This window comes from Brassica oleracea, chromosome C8 (genome assembly GCF_000695525.1).
Source record: "Brassica oleracea var. oleracea cultivar TO1000 chromosome C8, BOL, whole genome shotgun sequence".
Lineage (NCBI taxonomy): Eukaryota > Viridiplantae > Streptophyta > Magnoliopsida > Brassicales > Brassicaceae > Brassica > Brassica oleracea.
The window spans coordinates 21,708,830-21,726,238 of record NC_027755.1 but is presented as its reverse complement, the minus strand read 5'-3'; the positions used below and the strand labels follow the sequence as shown (position 1 = coordinate 21,726,238).

At 34.2% G+C, this 17,409-nt stretch overlaps 3 protein-coding genes across 4 annotated transcripts; all 3 read right to left on the bottom strand.

The window, feature by feature from the left end:
* Positions 1-2,179: 2,179 nt before the first annotated feature.
* On the bottom strand, positions 2,180-5,152 carry LOC106308945. Its single transcript, XM_013746046.1, has 2 exons — positions 4,983-5,152; positions 2,180-3,877 (listed from the first exon to the last, which is right to left on the bottom strand). Exons 1-2 carry the CDS (start codon positions 5,010-5,012, stop codon positions 2,180-2,182), a joined length of 1,728 nt encoding a protein of 575 aa, XP_013601500.1. The 5' UTR covers positions 5,013-5,152.
* A 966-nt stretch (positions 5,153-6,118) lies between these two features.
* Positions 6,119-7,826, bottom strand: LOC106309971 (2-hydroxy-6-oxo-6-phenylhexa-2,4-dienoate hydrolase). Of its 2 annotated transcripts, XM_013747146.1 has the most exons (4): positions 7,044-7,826; positions 6,828-6,917; positions 6,439-6,506; positions 6,119-6,288 (listed from the first exon to the last, which is right to left on the bottom strand). In XM_013747146.1, the coding sequence occupies exons 1-4, from the start codon at positions 7,770-7,772 to the stop codon at positions 6,177-6,179; spliced, it is 999 nt and encodes a 332-aa protein (XP_013602600.1). In that variant the 5' UTR covers positions 7,773-7,826; the 3' UTR covers positions 6,119-6,176. The 2 variants fall into 2 exon arrangements, with proteins under 2 accessions (XP_013602600.1, XP_013602601.1); XM_013747147.1 differs by lacking the exon at positions 6,439-6,506 and having other exon boundaries at positions 6,219-6,288.
* Positions 7,827-8,569: 743 nt separating this feature from the next.
* On the bottom strand, positions 8,570-12,806 carry LOC106312730 (lipoxygenase 3, chloroplastic). Its single transcript, XM_013750352.1, has 8 exons — positions 12,416-12,806; positions 11,995-12,275; positions 11,517-11,754; positions 10,917-11,246; positions 10,344-10,537; positions 9,891-10,192; positions 9,521-9,787; positions 8,570-9,408 (listed from the first exon to the last, which is right to left on the bottom strand). The coding sequence occupies exons 1-8, from the start codon at positions 12,804-12,806 to the stop codon at positions 8,652-8,654; spliced, it is 2,760 nt and encodes a 919-aa protein (XP_013605806.1). The 3' UTR covers positions 8,570-8,651.
* Positions 12,807-17,409: the final 4,603 nt, after the last annotated feature.

Here is a 17,409-nt window from a genome sequence, read left to right as displayed (position 1 = left end):
TATGGAAAAATATTCCTAAATAACAGAAAAAGAGAAACTTTACAGCAATGAAATTGGGAGAGGATAAAATCTGGTATCCAATCTACAAACATTAAACTGATCAACTTCTACACAGGTCATTAACCACAACACTGCTCCTGCTCCTATAGCAAACACATGGTGGTTCGACAGAATTTTCATCAGTCTTTGGTTCACATGTTGTGCAACTCAATAACTCTACTAAATCAAACTTTTTGGATATAAGAAAAGGATGTCATTATACAATATTTTGATTAAAATAATAACAAGATGAATGATTGATTAAAATAATAACAAGATGATTGAAATGCATTAATGAAATTTTCACTCAAAAGGGAGATTGCTGGAATTTAGTCAACATGTTTTAACTTATAACTCACACAAAAAAAAACTCAAAACAAACAGAATTACTTATGGTAACATTACTCAACTTTTCTTTTCTAGATTTTAGGAATTGACATATATACTATAACATACATTAAGATTGAAGTCACAAAGAGTCAAGTCCAATTGTATGTATTATATATAATTTATAAAATGTATAAGCAAACAAATTGATCAAAGTTCATTTTTCAATAGTTGGACTTTCTAATTATTATTATTTCATCTTAATGGGGTTTTTTTATTTCTCTTTGTAATATTAGTTTTTACCTTCTCTTGAAGATTGAAAGTTTATACCAAAAGAAAAGTGAAGACAAACAAACAATAATTGTGTTTCCGCTCTAAATAATATGTATACTTTACTCGTAGACAATACAAAAAGTAAATTAATTTATTTCTATAAAGTATCAGTTGTACACAATGTTTTGAAACCCGATCCGGACACTGAACCGGACGACTTACCGGGTCACTGGGTCATTGGGTCGACCGCGGGCGAACCGCGGGTTAATAGATAGATTAATTTTATTATATAATAATATATTACCTGTGAAAATAAAAATCTAGAAAGTAAAGTTAAATATTTTCTAAAAATATTTTTTAAAGCATAATATAATAGTGAATAAACTTTCATAAATATTTAAATGTCTAATGTGAATAATAAATTAAACTTCAATCCAAAATAAACCAAAAGTAAAACATCATTGTAATAAATTGTCAATAACAAAAATAAACTAACACCAAAGCACATCAACTAAGTTTGGTTCTCTCTACTATTGTTCACTTCATCTTCTTCAGGTGGCATAGTGAAATCTTCGTCAAAATCTAAAATTTACAAATAAACTAGTGTAGTTAGTATTATGTATGATAAAAATCAGAAAGTTTAATATAAGTTTTAAAACTTACCAACAAGATTTTCTGAGTTTGTCACTTCATCATCTTTGGGATATTCTTCAGCAAGAGCATTCTCTAATTCATTATAATCAAGCTCGCCAGGTTCTTCTTCTTCAACAATCCAAAACTCTGTTTGTCGATAGATTCATAATCCACAGGATCATACGATCTTATTCTTTTTGATTTGTAAGTTAAAAAATAAAAATGTAATGACTTGTTATAAACTAAGTATAATAAAAAAGTAAAAAATAACTTACTCACCTTTCTTGCAAACGTAAATTGTAGTGTACGTATACGAGATCGTTTAGTCGTTGATGCTCAAGTCTATTTCTTTTCTTGGTATGAATTCTCTCAAATACTGACCAATTACGTTCACAACCAGATGAAGAAGCAGTTTGACTAAGAATTCGCATTGCTAACTTTTGCAAAGTTGGAGCAGATGATCCAAAATACCTCCACCATTCATCTAAACATTCATATACATATCAGAATACTCTAAAAAAAATAACAAGTCAAGTTAAAAGTTACCTAGTTGAGAGGTTTTGCTGCAAGTTAGTGCCATGTCTCGAGAGAAACTACCCTCACGTTCTCTGTATACCCTAATTAAGAGCAAGAGCATCAGTGAACCCCTCTTTGGGGTTCATCTTATTAATTTTTATTAAATTTTTTCCTTTTTTTGATTTTTTTTTATTAAAAAAAATTAACCAATCGCGGGCCGCCACGTGTCGTGGGGCCCGTGCTACAGTGATGAACTTTAAGAGAGAGGGTATCACGTAGGAGAGGCGAGACGAACCGAGTTCATCGCTTTTGCTTTTTTCTTTTTGACCAATGGCTTTCGCTTTTGCTTTTTTTAATTTTTTTTTTCCTCGTAAATGTGTGATCCTCTCTTTTAAACCTCTGATGCGCATGGCCTAAGCTCCTGAACAAGCTTTGTTTTACTAAGCTCTGTTTCCTTTTCAAATATGCTCATTAACCCACCCATAATCTCAGGCTTGTCAGAAAATGTATCTTCACTATATATGAAACTTGGGTTCAAATAATACGCAGCAGCATGAAGATGACGCCGCAACATACGATCCCATCTTTTATCAATGATGTCTGTATAAGGCTGGTATAGAGGCTTCTTATCGAACATCTTCTTAATACCTAGTCTTGCTCGATACATCCCTTCATATACATAGGGCAGAGATGGCTTCTCATCAGCATCACATATACGCAACAAACGAATGATAGGAGTCATAATCTTGACAATTATCAAGCAATTGTTCCATGCTCTCTCATCCAAGACTATCGATTTCACTTCCCTTGTTTTAGAAGCTTTTAAAAGCTTCTTGAACTCTGGATCTGTACTTGTAACCAAAGCTTGTAGATCATCTTTATGCTGATAAAGGCTTTGTAGAGCAATGAAACTGGTAGCAAAACGAGTTTCTCCAGGACGGATGATCTCTCTCCAGCCAGGTCTTTTCCTTAAAAAACTTAAAGGCCACTTGTGGTTGTAAACAAAAATGGTTACCTTAGACATACGCTTCTTTAAATCATGAACCATTGGAAGTTTTCCCACATCTTCTAAAATCAGATTGATGCAATGAGCTGCACATGGAGACCAAGCAATGGTGGGAAACTTTTCTGAAAGAAGCCTTCCTGCAGCTTTGTAGTTTGGCGCACTATCAGTCACTAGATGAACCACATTCTCTGGACCAATCATACCAACAACATCAGCAAACAAGTTGCATAAATTCTCAACACTTCCACAGATATCTGAAATATCAACTGACTTGAGAAATGTAATTCCTTTAGGACAATAAACTAGAAAATTGACTAGTGGTCTGTGTCTAGTGTCTTTCCATCCATCTGCCATAAGAGTACATCCAGTAGCAGCCCACGTACTTCTGAACTTATCAACGATCAAAGAAACTTGCAACTTAGCATCACACAATAATCCAACACGCAAAGCATGATATGTAGGACCTGCATATCCATGACCCATATTTGCTACCTTATTTATCATAGGCTGGAAAAATGGAGAATTCACAGCATTCATTGGAATACAAGCGTCATAGAACCACAAAGCAACCGACATGTTCACATCATGAATTCTCTCTTTACTTTGCATGCATGCCTTTATAGTAGGTGGAGTGGGATCATGGACACCTCTTTTGAAATATGCGTGTAAGTCAACACCTTGTTTTCTCTTTTGACTTGGGCCACTATCAACTATGATATCATCAGCATCAACATCTTCAACATCTTGAACTGGAGTACCATCTAAGTTAGAATCATCTAACTGAATATTTTTCCTCTTCTTGCTCTCAGTTTCCTTCAGTGACTGCAGAAGCTTATATCGCACATCTGACGGAACCTTCGTACACGCATCCGTATCCCCTTTCATACCAGCAAGATGGTGTTTCATCCGATTAATGCCACCTCCTAATTTTTTTTTGTGACAATACTCACATTCCAAAACCTGTTTTCCTCTTGAATCTTTTGACTGTGTCACATAGGACCATGCAATATCTTTTTTTCCTCTGATTGAATGGTTTGTATCAGCTATTTCATCATAGTTTTCCTCATGTTCTGTTTCCATTGCCTGCAAAAATCGTACACAAAGTTTAAATAATTTCATATGACGTAACTGAAACATATAGTTGCACAGAACAAACAGAACATGACACATCATATTGTGATTAACGAGAAAACAATATACACACGAAAAGTCACGGCAGAACATGATCCAAGTCATATGGTGTTGCATAAATTATTAGAATAAAAGCAGTGACTTTCATTCACGACAAAACAAAACATATTTAGTTAGAAACATGTAAAACAAAGAGATAAAATAATCATTCGTGAATCAGCAAAGAATGGAAAACATAGTAGAACTTACAACTTACAACACCTAAAACGTAGTAAGAGATATTTATGATAAAAAAAAAAAAAAAAAAAAAAAAAAAAAAAAAAAAAAAGATACAGAGTCGGTAGAGGTCGAGGAAGAGGAAGACCACAATAAAACCTAACTTATTAATTGAAAATTTAGAATATAAAACATAATTTAAAAACATAATTACCTTAAAAAAAATTTATCCATTGGTTCAACCAACGGTTCAACCGGTATCGGGTTCCGGGTTTTAGCGGATTTTTGTGGGTTTTTACGGGTTTTTAAATATTGGGTTTTTCTCAAAACCCAAACCGGATTTATATTGGGTCACTGAATTTACCGGTTCAACTGCGGGTCCGGGTCGGGTTTTAAAACACTGGTTGTACATCATGCCTACTCATTAATATTTATCTTAATGCTACAATCTATCATCAGTGATGTTTATTAAAAACGATAGCTAAATCACTAATATTATTTTGATTTTGAAGGTTAGTTGATTTAGTAAAGATTTATTAGATATTAGTGGCAACTTTGCTTCTTTTCTTTCCAACAAATTCTTAGCTAATTCAAGAACTCAAGTTTGATTTTCTCATACATTACCTATAATAGACATAACAAGTTAATTAAGGATCACTTATGTCCACTTTCAAATATTTGGTTCAATAGTTAATATGTACTATGTGAGCAGATTGGTAAATAAACAGAGAAAGAAAACTTAGAGGATAAACTTTGTTACCCAATTGACAAATGTTAAACCGGTGTTCGTTAAGATCTTAACCAACACATGTAGATCCATCAGAGTTTTTGGAACAAGCACCTTAAAACAATTTCCGCCATGTTTTCTCATCTCTGTCGTCTTCTACTGATGTGTAAATCTCATTTCACTGCTTACGATCACCAATTTCTCCATTGTCTTCGTCAAGTCTCGGCAATTTTGTATGCCACAAATCCACGGTAGCTAACTCTTATATATTAAAACAGAAGTCACAATTTTGATTAATGTGTGATTTTTAAAAAAAATAGACCTAATGGACCTATTCCTAGAAAGTCATGTTATATTCATTTAAATGTTGGACCTATCAGAAATTTTTATTGGGTTATCAATAATTGGATTTAAGGAATAGATGATCCAAGGTTATCAATAATTGAATAGATGATCCATTGGATTTATAGATAATATAAATTAAATAGATATAATTTAATGTTGTAATAATATACCTCCATATGTTAAATATTTAAATATATGTCGATGTTAACTTTTAAAATTATAAAGATTTTTTTTTAAATAACAAAAATCATATTATCTAACAATGATTAATCTTTACTACCTTAAACCAATGAAAACAAATTTTAAATTATATAGTTTATTTTAAAAATTAAACAAAAACTAAATATTTAATTATTTACTCGATAATATAAATTTACGAAGCGAAAAGTTTAATTTTTTAAGAACTTTCTAAATTTGTGAAATGTTACAATATCTTTAAATATGACAATAAAACAATATTTTACTAATCTTTATATATATAGTTACGATTTTAATAATGAAATAATAATCCGAATATATATATAGAACAAGATACAAATACATGTAAAACTTTAAAACAATATATTTAATGTAAAAATATATAAAAATAAATGAAAACAAAAACTCGCGCGGTTACGCGGATCGACATCTATTCATACATTAAGATTGAAGTCACAGGGAGTCTAGTCAAATTGTATGTATTATATAATTTAAAGGTTTTATAGGCAAACAAATGGACGATAGTTTTTCAATAGGTGGACTTATTATTTTCTTTTTTTCATCATTAGTGGATTTTTGTTTTTTTTTTCTCTTTGTAATATTAGTTTTTCCCTTTTTTAAAAAGACTGAAAGTTTAAGTAATTCAATGACTTTCATGTATGTTTTCCTGATTTTGATGCATTTGATGTTTAAACGATAACAAAAAATATATAAAACCAAGTGAGATATAGATAGTTGGTAGAGATAGATATATAAAATAAAAGATCAAACGCTTAAGACAAACGAAGTAATCAAATTATTAAGAGTACTTGGTGCTTCAACATTAACAGCATGTCCAGTTTCTTTGATTATCTCTAATCTTGAATTTTGCAGATGCCTGCGAAAAGGTATATACAAATATGATTAAATTTTTTTTTTGTTAAAACAAATATGATTAAATTACACAAACTAACTTCCCCACGAACTATATAAAATTGTTTTCTGATTCATGCCTCTCAACGGCTATATGATTCAATAATGCGTTTACCTTTGCAGCCGATAACCATGCTCCAATGGAAATACCTTATCCTTGTCTCCCCAAACAATTAACGTTTTCTGAATTATAATATGAAATTAGTGACCAAGTTTGTTCTTGTTTATTTGTAAGATTCGAGTAATAGAATCTTGATCCATATAGTCTTTCTATAAACAAAAGTAAAGTGAAAACAAACAAGAATAGTGTTTCCACTATCTAGAATATGTATACTAATTTACTGGCAGACAAGACAAAATGTCAAGCATCAACTATCCATCATGCCTACTCATAATTAATATTTATCTTGATGCTAAAGTTTATCATTACTGGTTTTCTTATAAAAAAAAGTAGCTACATCACTAATGTTAATTTTGATTATTGATTCAGTAAAGATTTATTACCTGTGATATTACATGCAACTCTGCTTCTTCTCTTTCCAGCAAGTTTTTAGCTAATTCAAGAAGCTCCTGCCGATTTTTCTCATACATTACCTATAATAGACATAACAAGTTAATCAAAGATTACTTCATGTCTCACTTTCAAACATTTGGTTCATTAGTAAAAATAACAATTTATGGAAGAATATTCCTAAATAACAGGAAAAAGAGAAACTTTACAGCTATGAATTGGGAGAGGATAAAATCTGGTATCCAATCGACGAATGTTAAACCGGTGTTCGTAGAGATCTTAACCAACATCCGTAGATCCATAGGAGTTTTCGGAACAAGCATCTTCGAACAGTCTCCCCCGTGTTTTCTCATCTCCGCCGTCTTCTGCTGCTGTGTGAATCCCACTCCACTGCTCACGATCACCAACTTCTCCATCATCTCCGGCCACATCTCGGCCATTTTATACGCCACGAATCCACCGTAGCTAATCGAGTACACCGAGATCCTCCCCCTTCCCGTTCCGTCGCAGCCTAGTTTCTTCAGCCCTCCGGCGATGCTCCTCGCCTGAATCTCAACGCTCCGATCTGCATTCTTCGTGTAGGATTTCCCGAAGAACACCAAATCGGGGATGAATAGGTTAAAGGACTTCGAGAGATCGGAGACTTGATGGACGAATTGCCATTTGGAGTTTCCTCCGTAACCGTGGAGCATGACGAGATTAGGACGTGAGATTCTTCGGTGGCCGGAGATCCAGAAATGGACGGTGGTTTCTCCGTCGTCTAGATCGACCGTTACGGGTCGGAGATCGCAGAAGACCAGGAAATACAGAGATAAGAACGAATCGGCGATCTTGATTAGTATCGGAAAATTGAAGAAACAAGAGATTAGGCTTTGGAAGAGAGTGAGAGCGATGGTGAGGTAACGACTAAAGAGAAGAACGTGTTTCATGGACGCCATCTTTTTAGTTCATAGGAAGTGGTGTGGTATGGTGTGAGACAGTGAGAGATCGAGTGCTTATGTACAATTGGTCCACACATGGACTTATGTACAATTGTACTTATATATGTAGTTTATTTGTCGTCTTCTCTACGTCACTAACAAGCTCAGCTCGATTGAGGTTGTTGGCTTCTGGTCTGATAACTCTAATTAAGTTGATGACTCTGCATCATTGGATCAGAATCAACCAGACACAATAGCTTTTTTGTACGTTCGATTTTTCTACCCAACTTAAGGTTCGTATGTATCTACCAATGAAATGTTCTCCTGATATCAGATTAGGTTAAAACCATAAGAACAAACCTTGTCTTGGCCCTTTAGTGTATATCTCGATCTGCCTTAATTTCCCTGATGAAAAGGTACAAATATATTTTTTATACGTATGAGGAGATAGTTTGTGACCCAAGTTAGGTTAGAACCCAAGAAGCCATGCCAAATTTCAGGTCCAACTTAAAGTTGAAACAGAGCCACTTTGAAGTAGTTTTTTTTGAAAAATTTAAGTTGAGCAATCGAGATCTCCATGATCCAATTTGAAAGGGAGGAGTCACTTTGAAGTTATCTATAAAATGAGCCCAAATCATGATCCATCGTCGCAACGATAAGCATATGGTATTTTTAATTTTCAGTTTTCATATATTTTATGGTCTTCTTTGGCTATAATTAACCTGACATGCACAAATCCATTGTCTGAATATATTTCAAAATATTATGAACATGAATTTAAATCTAGCTTCGAAAACATATCTGCAAAATTCAAATGTACCAATTATATATTTTATTTCATTTTCAAAAATCATATAATAACAGATTTCTACGTTTTCTCCTATATTTAATCTCATTCTATATCGATACACTATTAGGTACACCTCTGCACGTAACACCTGGCTCAGAACTAGGAACCAACAACTCGTAAGGCAAAACTCCAGCTCCACACCTGTTTCTACGGCTAGGATCACTGTTTCTTTTCTCAATCTCTTTTTCAATCCGTCCAATCTCCGCCGCAAATCCATAAAACGCATCAACAATCTCCGCATCTCCGGTCCAAGTGGACGGTTGTTGTCTCTCCCCTATATACTCCTCATCAGGCGAATGCGTTGACAAAGTATCAACCACCGCCATAAACTTCGACGTTTGCAACAAACTCGGCATGGACGAAAAATAAAATTTCTCTGGATCCGAGATAAAACTTGCGTACTCCGGATCCGACTCGTCAGGGATTAACCGTCGCATCAGCGGAGGTCGGTTTGGGACGTAACCTCCATACGGATACTGTCCGAAGTTGAGAGCGGCGTGTTGAGCGGAGGCGAGCCAGACTAGTGTGGTGAGGATGGAGACTAGGTCGTCCACGGTGTCTAACTTTGGCCACCACTCGGCTTCGCGTAGATCTGCATGGCCTACGTTGATTGACTCGGAGTACCATGATTGGAGTTCCGAGTCTGTCTGGATTGAGTTCGAGTTTGGATAGTAACGTTCCACGTAAGTTCGGACCCATGTTTGGATTGCGGACCATATTAAAAGACCGTCGTTCGCATATGGATAGTCTTCGATCAGGAGTTTAAGTCCATGTGGTTGTGTTGGGTCTGGAACTGCCATTCCTCTGAAAAAAAAACAAAATAAAACGATCGATATTAGATATCATACAATAAAAACGTATATTTGTGTCTGACATAATCAAGACTAGTATATGTCTAAAAAAGTTTATACAATACCTGCGAATGAGATCGGCAGGGAGGCCTTCCATATCGAACCGCCAACTACTTTTGTATGCTGCGGAGCTCATTTCCAAACCGTATTGGCCAGCAGTGAAACCTCCTTCAATCACACCGTCTGCACTGATCAATGATTGTCTAGCCAGTGCATTGATCTCCAACGTGTACCTCATGTGTGGATCCAATAGTTTAAATATCGGATGCATAGCGCTTAATTGCCTATGTGCAGCTATTATAAACGGTTCCAAGCATGCATGTGTTCGTAACCTTTACAACATCAAAAGAAGGATAAAAACATGTCAGTCCTATATTTATTATTAACAACTTGTTAAATAAATGTTTAATAACTCAATGTGTTTTGAGTACTAACCAGTGGTTGACAAGTTGGTGGACTCCAGCATCGTTAGAGCTAACATGTGCTTTAGCGAGCTGCCACACCCAGTTAGAGGTTGCATCGACAGGAGGTGTAACAACTCGTTTGGATCGGTGGTTCGGGCCATGGGAAGGGAGGCTCAGCTCGATGGCTACGGGCTTAAGTGTTCCGAGACGAGTCAAGAAGAATATGGTTCGAGTAGCATATGCTTTGCGTCCGTCGAGCGCATTGATCCGGTCCAGGAACGGTAAGAATATGTCGTGGTAATCCAACATAAACAATCTGTTCTCTTCCAGCGCCTGAAGAATAAAAAATTAGTTGATCAAATTTCACATTTAGTAATTATTCGAGTAATTTGGATTTGTTTTTTTTTTTTTTTTTTTTTTTTTTTTTTTTTTTTTTTTTTTGAGAAAGGGCTTAATTTGGATTTGTTTATAGTATAAAACGTACTTGTTGAACGGACAAGCCGTCAAGATGTCCGATGATGTGGTCGGAAGTGAGAGCGGAGTGTTGTGGACCGTATATTTCGGGGTCTAGATTACTGACGGGTGGGAAAGTCTTGACTCTCTCAATGTTGACTGGATTGATTCCAGCTATGGCTTGACGTGCGAACTCGTCATCTCGTAGCCATGCGTTTTTATCCTCTGCGTTCATTTTACAAAAAAGTCAATTAGTTAATAACGCTGATGTACTAAGCATGTTTTATGATTTTGAATTAATGAAAGGCAAACGCGCTTTTGTTTATTCACAAACTAATACTATTACTAGCACGAGCGTTATAACGAGTTAAGAAAAGCACGTGAAACATATGTTTGCTTATGTACGTACTCTTTTTTATTCCTCCTTTTCAACTAAAATGATTATTTCTTACTTTTTGGTAGGACGATAACACTTCATAATGGTCCCAATTATCAAAGACCAACAATCGCCACAAAATATTAAAGTTCATTTTCTATTAAAAACAACCTTTTTATTAAAATCAAAATTTGATGTTAAAGAATTTTATGAATTAAGTGAGCTTACTCGATAATATTTTCGGAGTGTCGTATTTGAGGAGTCCTTTCGAAGATTCTTGGAGGGTATTAACGATGCCCTTAGGCAAAGGGAACTTGTTAAAGATCTCATCTTGAAACCCTAACTTGAGTAGCAAGCCTTCTTTGTAGAGATCATCAATCTCTCCAAAGTCAGAAAAGTCATCAGCTAAAATACTAGCTTTAAGCGACGGAACAAGGTGGTGTAACACCGCTTTTAACCTCCCTGCGGCGAAAGTATCCTGCTTAGTCTCTTCAAATTGCTCGTCTCGTGGCACGTACATAGGTAATGGCTTTTCCACTCGGCTCTCCGCTTCATTATCTGCCAACGATGCAGATAAAACATCAGATACATATTTTCACAAAACCAATCATGGACATGCAAACCAAATGAAACATTGGTTCTAAAACTTCAAAAAAATTGGAGTCAATTTATAAAAATGAATCTCTCCGATTTTTTAATTTAAAAAAAATAAAAATCCTTACTGACTTGTTTATCGTCTCAAAATTTCAGGATCCGCTTGATTTCATAACACCCAAAAACATATACTATTAGAGATATTGTTTTTAAGAATGTTGTTATGAATTGTACCGGTATCAGTTGGCTGGCGACCAGTGCGACACCGTCTAGGGTAAGGCCTCTCTCTGCCACCGAGCTTCGGACGAGAGAGTTCATATGACTTGTCGGGATTTCCAAGATCGTTGTAGACATTAAAGTCATAGATTCTGTCTGATAACTTCCTGACTCCAGTCCCATCTCCTCTTAGATTCTTCAACTCTTTCCCCCTTAGTTTTCTTAATCCTTCAGGTGTCTCACTCGGCAAAAACGGCTGCACACAAATTAACATAACTTGATTTTTAATAATTTATAACCACATATTATTTATGGGAATATAGTTGAAAGCTGGCTAATAAGTATTATTATATGGACCCACCAGACATGAATATTGTAGAAGATTTTGAAACTGATTAGTATATGTAATTAATTCGTTGGAGATCGAAAATGACGTGACTTAAATTGTCTGGGACCGTAATTAATTATGTATCAGTCAGATATTTTAATCAATTACCTGATTAGTGAAGAAGATTCGTTTCTCAGGGTGATCATTTTGGGACTGAACCCAAGAGTTGCATGGAAAGTGAACAGGGCCAAGTGCGAAACCTTCGATGGTTATGCACTCTAGAAAAAACTCTTTCTGGTGTTTATTCATGATGGTGATGGCTCCCGGCGTGCCAAACGCTGCGTCGACTGTGAACTCCGCCGTGTAATGAACCCTCTCCGCCTTGGTTTTCGATTTCTCTGACCAATCCTTTAACACCGCTGCATTGCTCTTCTTCGGCAAATTCGTTTCTGTTTGGAGCAAAGATTGGATATTTGAGATGATCCATTTTTAATTACACGATTTTTAAATTTTTCTATTTTTAGAAAGTTTTCCTGAGTGCTCTGTTCTGTAACCGAGTTATAAAAAAATAAAAAAGTAAGTGACTTACTTGGATCAAGTTCGGTGCTAATAAGCTCCAAGACGATGTTCCGACCGATCTTGTCACCAAAAGCATCCAAGTGCTTAAAAAGAGTCTCCTTAAAATCCTCCTTGTTCTTGTTCCTCACTGTAACAACAGCTCTCACTTTGAATTTCACCGCCGCTTTCTCCTCCTCCTCGCTCTTTCTGTCTCCGGTTGTTGTGCTAAAACGCAGCGTTTTTACTAAATCTTCACTAATGGCGGAAACGACGCCGGATTTGGACGTGTTTGGTCTCCGATCAAAAGGCTTGATCGAGAATTGCGTTGTCTGTGTCTTCTTCTTGAAATGAGAAGCCGAGAAAACAAGTGACGGCCTTCCTGATATCAGAGGATGACCCATTATCTCTTTAACTAAGGCCATCACGATGGTGTAATCAATTAGTATCGAATTGAATGAACCTTGAGCTGTTTTGTTGTATAGTGTTGGCGAAGAAGAAGAAGTTGTTGAGAGTTTATTAGTTGTTTGTACGTTCTGCTTACTAATAATCGGCAAGTGAAAGAGATGTATATATAGAGAAGGAACTCTTTGCCGTCCACACGTTTTTTGGTTCATTGGACTATTGTCTACGCAAAGTCATGTTTTAGTTTTATTATTTTTCTGAAAATGTGAACTCTCAAAACATATTCACTTAAGCTAGATTTTTTTTTTGTCAACAATATAGTTTTCAAAGTGATTAGTTTGACTACTCGTATTGTTGCGATGTTTACATTTTTAATGATATCATAATAAATGTCTCTCTTTTAAATGTTAGAAAACGTATGTTATGACATGAGATAAAAGATATTACCATGTATCAGCGTGACAAGGAACAATACGTTGTATTTACGTAGCGTATAGTGGCAGTATTATTTACAGGACGGATCGTTTGACTGATAACCACGTAGTGTTCAGGTACACATTGTTAACCACGAATAGTAACAATTAGTAGTAACGAAAGTGGTATATTAAAGTTTTTGTACGACTTTTTTTTTTGAGAAATGGCTTTTGTACCACTATTTTCACTGTTAACTTTTTTATTTCTTCTAGTTACTCTAATGCTTTTACTAATTCCTCTCTAAGAAAAATACTGGTTATGTTATGTTACCAATTGGATTCATGACTACTTGTCCGATCTAAACTGTTTAATTAAAAATTAAGAAAATGATTGGATAAGAGGGTTTAAAAAGGGTATGGTTAATTTGAAGTATATTAGTTGAAGATTAGAGAATATTTTTCTTGTATTTTATTTTAAAATTTTTGTTATTAATCTAAACATATAATTTTAAGAAGAAATCTATAAGTTATATATTAGTAAAAATTATTATTTTACTAATCAATTATTTTGTATTATCTGATTAATATTCACGTAATTAAAATGTGTAGTTCCGTTTTTGTTATTTGTTTATGAAGAAAAATATTACTTATTATTCATATTTTTATTAAGTTCTGTAACTTGTATTATGAAGATAGTTGGCTATGTTAAAAGAACAGAGCTGGTGGCTATGTTACTAAACAAAAAAGAAAACGTGCACGTAAAATGAGTCAAACTGAGTTCCGAGTATGACACGACGCGTAGTTAGGAGGAGGCAAGGAAGCGAAGGAGAAGCTCCGATCAGAACCTTGAAATGACTATTTTACCCTCATATCTTCCAAAATTAGCGATTAAATGTTAGGGTTATCGTCTGGAGAAAGTTGACCATGACCTTTTATATCATTACAATAAAGTAACATAAGCCAGGAGAAGTAAATAAATAATTAGACAAAATGACCTTTGAAGATCGGTTGGTAATAGTTTCAAGAAAGAATTAAAGAAAAAATGGGTCTGGCAGTTTTTAATAGTTTTCCACACACCAAATTATCAAGAAGAGATGGGACATTAATGTACTTGATGCATAACAGAAGTACTATAGGATCATTTTTTTTTTTAATTTTAGAAAATACTATAATTTTTACCTATGACCTCGTTTCTTTTATTACTACCAAGAAATTATGAACCATTTTAATTAATTGAATAATAAATCTCTTTGGATTGTAAAAGTGAATCGTAACAGATTAATTTAGTTTCTTAGAGCATCTTTAACCCATAAACCCATTTGGAGTGCTTATTTTTATTTATTTTATTTTTTGTTTGATTAAAAAAATAAAAATAAAAACGAACCAATCGCGGGCAGCCACGTGTCAGTGGGGCCCGCGAAACAATAGAAAACCTCGGTGCTTAATTTGGCGGTTTTGGCAACGCTTCTTCCTCTCTTATGGTGGGGTCCACCCCTAAGCAACCCCTTAAGTACTTCCATTAATGGTGCTCTTATCTAATCAAAATTTAGAATTCGATATCTTGAGGCAAACTCCCACTTCTAGTACATCAGTAGAAAAAATGAATAGTAGATTAATTGTGATATGTTTTTTTTTTGAGTGGGGTTGTCCATGCATGCATATACTAGTGATTCACGTTCAAATTATTGGTAATATGAAATCTAATTTAGTTTAGCAGGATACAAACAAAACTGCTTTTCAAATCTTGTCAAATATGAATTTAATATAACGTCAAAGTATGAAACATGTTTTATCCTGTTTCCAGTCCAATGATATACGAATCAACTGAATTCAGAGGGGTTTTGAGAAAAAGTCGTTTTAGAACTGTTTTTCTATTTAAATAAAGAAGTGAAAGATTGTACCGCTTAGCTTAGATAGTGTTCAGAATTTTTAAATAATGTAACATTGAGCTTTTGTGGATTTCTATGATGGAATGAATGAGCAGGACAATAAGGTCGTAATGACTTGTTTGTAACTCATGAAAATTCTCCTGTTTTAAAAAAAAAAACTATCGATCTTTGGAGAACTCCTTAAAGAACCAAGTTACTCAAAGTCAAACTGAATATGATCGAGAGAAGAAAATTCAAACCAACTTCAGACCACAAGACATATTGCAAATTTTCAGGTTCTGTTTCATAGCCCGTCCTCCCTTTTTGGTTTACTGATTGAAACCCAAAACAGTGCATCCCTAACGATAGAACTAAAGTGCATCGGCCCGTTCTATGGGCGGGATATAATTTACTTGTAATCAAGATTATTATTTTTTATATGATTTATACTTTGTGTTTTAGTTTTACATTTGCAAGAGATGTATATGAGATATACTATTTTCTTAATTTAAAATTAACCAGAAAATTAAACTAATTTTTATTATTAGCATAATTTCTATCTCTGTCTCTCTATTTACGCTACGGACGTGTTAGTAACCAAAAATACATAAATATATCAGTTAAAGAGTATTTCAAAATGTTTAGCTTATTTAAAATTTAAGGTGAGTATTAATTTTTATTGTGTATGTTTTTGTTATTTTTTGTTTATTCTACTGTAATTATGATAATTTTGATAGTAAGTAAAATAATTTTTAAAACAAAAATCTTGGATCATATTTTTTATTATGAATATTTTTAAAATTTATGTCTTTGATATTATATTATTAATTATGTGCTAAAATATTATTTTAGGTTGATGTCCAATGAAACATTATTTTCATATATATATATTTGAAACTATTGTTTTTCATATCGTATTAGTTCTAGTTGTTTTTATCCGAAATAGGAGGTGCGGTTGGACAAATTTTCTTTCAAATGTATCAACGCTGTGATTGTTTTTTTATTAGGTTAGCAGGTGTCATTTGTCGAGAAGAGAGTACATATGTTATGGGAAGTGAGTGTTCTAAATAAGGCATAAGTTAGTGTTTGGACAAAACTACAACGCTTCAATTTCATGTAAGAACATGTTTAGTATTCCACACCCAGCTCATTCGTCCACCATCCTCATTTTATTGTGATATATGCAGATTCAAACTTGGAAGTATAATAAGAAAAATTCATTATATGTATATATCAAAACTCAGTCAATTTTGGAGACACCGAAGCAGCCAAGTTAAATAGAATTCACAATCCAATAGTCGGTATGGAAAAGTTGTAATTGAAATTTACTCACAAATCACAATCATGCATACTCACACATGATTCTATATCCATAAGTGTTTGCACTAACTGTTGTATCCTTGAGATCAAGGCCAACAACCTTTTAGGGAGCCACAGTGATGAAAATTCAACACCAAGATGTTAGAAATTATTATGAGCTAAAGATAAATAGATCTTTAAAAAAAACGGTTTACTAAAAAAAGTTATCTCCCCTCTTCTATCGTCTTCCTCTTTTCTCTGTTTATTCTGTTTCTCATCTCATTTTTTTTTGTTTCTTATCACTTTCTGTCACAATCCGTCAAGTACAACGATGAGCTTAACAAATCTTTTTTCATCACTTTTTTTTGTTGTTTATTAAGAGAAATGAACTGATGATTTTTTTGGAAGAAAACCTTCATATTTATATTGGAGGATTAACACAAAGGAATGAATGAAGAGATTAATTGAATGTGAGATCGTGTGAGAAGTATAGAGTAGGTATTAATGTGAATGTTAATGAAGATCCATGAACCAAGTTAATTTCTGTAACGGCTCCAGATTAAAGAAGTCTATTCGGCTTCCGACTGACATTGATCGGAATCGTTTGTCACTGGTGAAACCGTTGAATTTCTATTGACAGTTGACTGAACGGGAATTCTTGCTCGACAACCACTTTGAAAGTGGCACTTTCCCTAAGTTTCGTATATCGTTTTTTTAGAGAAAATGTATTTGGACCGTAGTAAACACATAAAACCCATTAAATTCAAGAATTAATGAAACATTGACTTTTGATTGACCGTGACACGTGTCATCACCACAAACTCCGAATTAATGACATGGAATCTGATGTGGATGGTTTAGGAGTGAAGGAAACTCTTCTTTATATATATAGATAGATACGTGTCTATGTGAACTACGCAGTGGTCACTACAAGAAAACAGCCATATTCTGACGGACATTCTGACGGAAAAAGAAATCCTCGGAATATCCCGAGGAATTTCCGAGGAAATTCCGAGGAAACCAAATTTTGTGTTTCCTCGGAA

What these genes read in the sequence shown, in the direction of transcription:
- LOC106308945 (XM_013746046.1), bottom strand. Translation starts at nt 5,012, where the DNA reads ATGAGAAAACATGGCGGAAATTGTTTTAAG. An exon ending in ATGGCGGAAATTGTTTTAAG is followed by an intron (nt 3,878 to 4,982) that starts GTGCTTGTTCCA and finishes CGATTTTTGCAG; the next exon opens with GCAATGGAAACAGAACATGA.
- LOC106309971 (XM_013747146.1), bottom strand. Translation starts at nt 7,772, where the DNA reads ATGGCGTCCATGAAACACGTTCTTCTCTTTAGTCGTTACCTCACCATC. An exon ending in TCCTCTCCCAATTCATAGCT is followed by an intron (nt 6,918 to 7,043) that starts GTAAAGTTTCTC and finishes TGTCTATTATAG; the next exon opens with GTAATGTATGAGAAAAATCG. An exon ending in AGTTGCATGTAATATCACAG is followed by an intron (nt 6,507 to 6,827) that starts GTAATAAATCTT and finishes ATTATAATTCAG; the next exon opens with AAAACGTTAATTGTTTGGGG.
- LOC106312730 (XM_013750352.1), bottom strand. Translation starts at nt 12,806, where the DNA reads ATGGCCTTAGTTAAAGAGATAATGGGTCATCCTCTGATATCAGGAAGG. An exon ending in GAATCTTCTTCACTAATCAG is followed by an intron (nt 11,755 to 11,994) that starts GTAATTGATTAA and finishes ATTTGTGTGCAG; the next exon opens with CCGTTTTTGCCGAGTGAGAC. An exon ending in CCTGCCGATCTCATTCGCAG is followed by an intron (nt 9,409 to 9,520) that starts GTATTGTATAAA and finishes TTTTTTTTTCAG; the next exon opens with AGGAATGGCAGTTCCAGACC.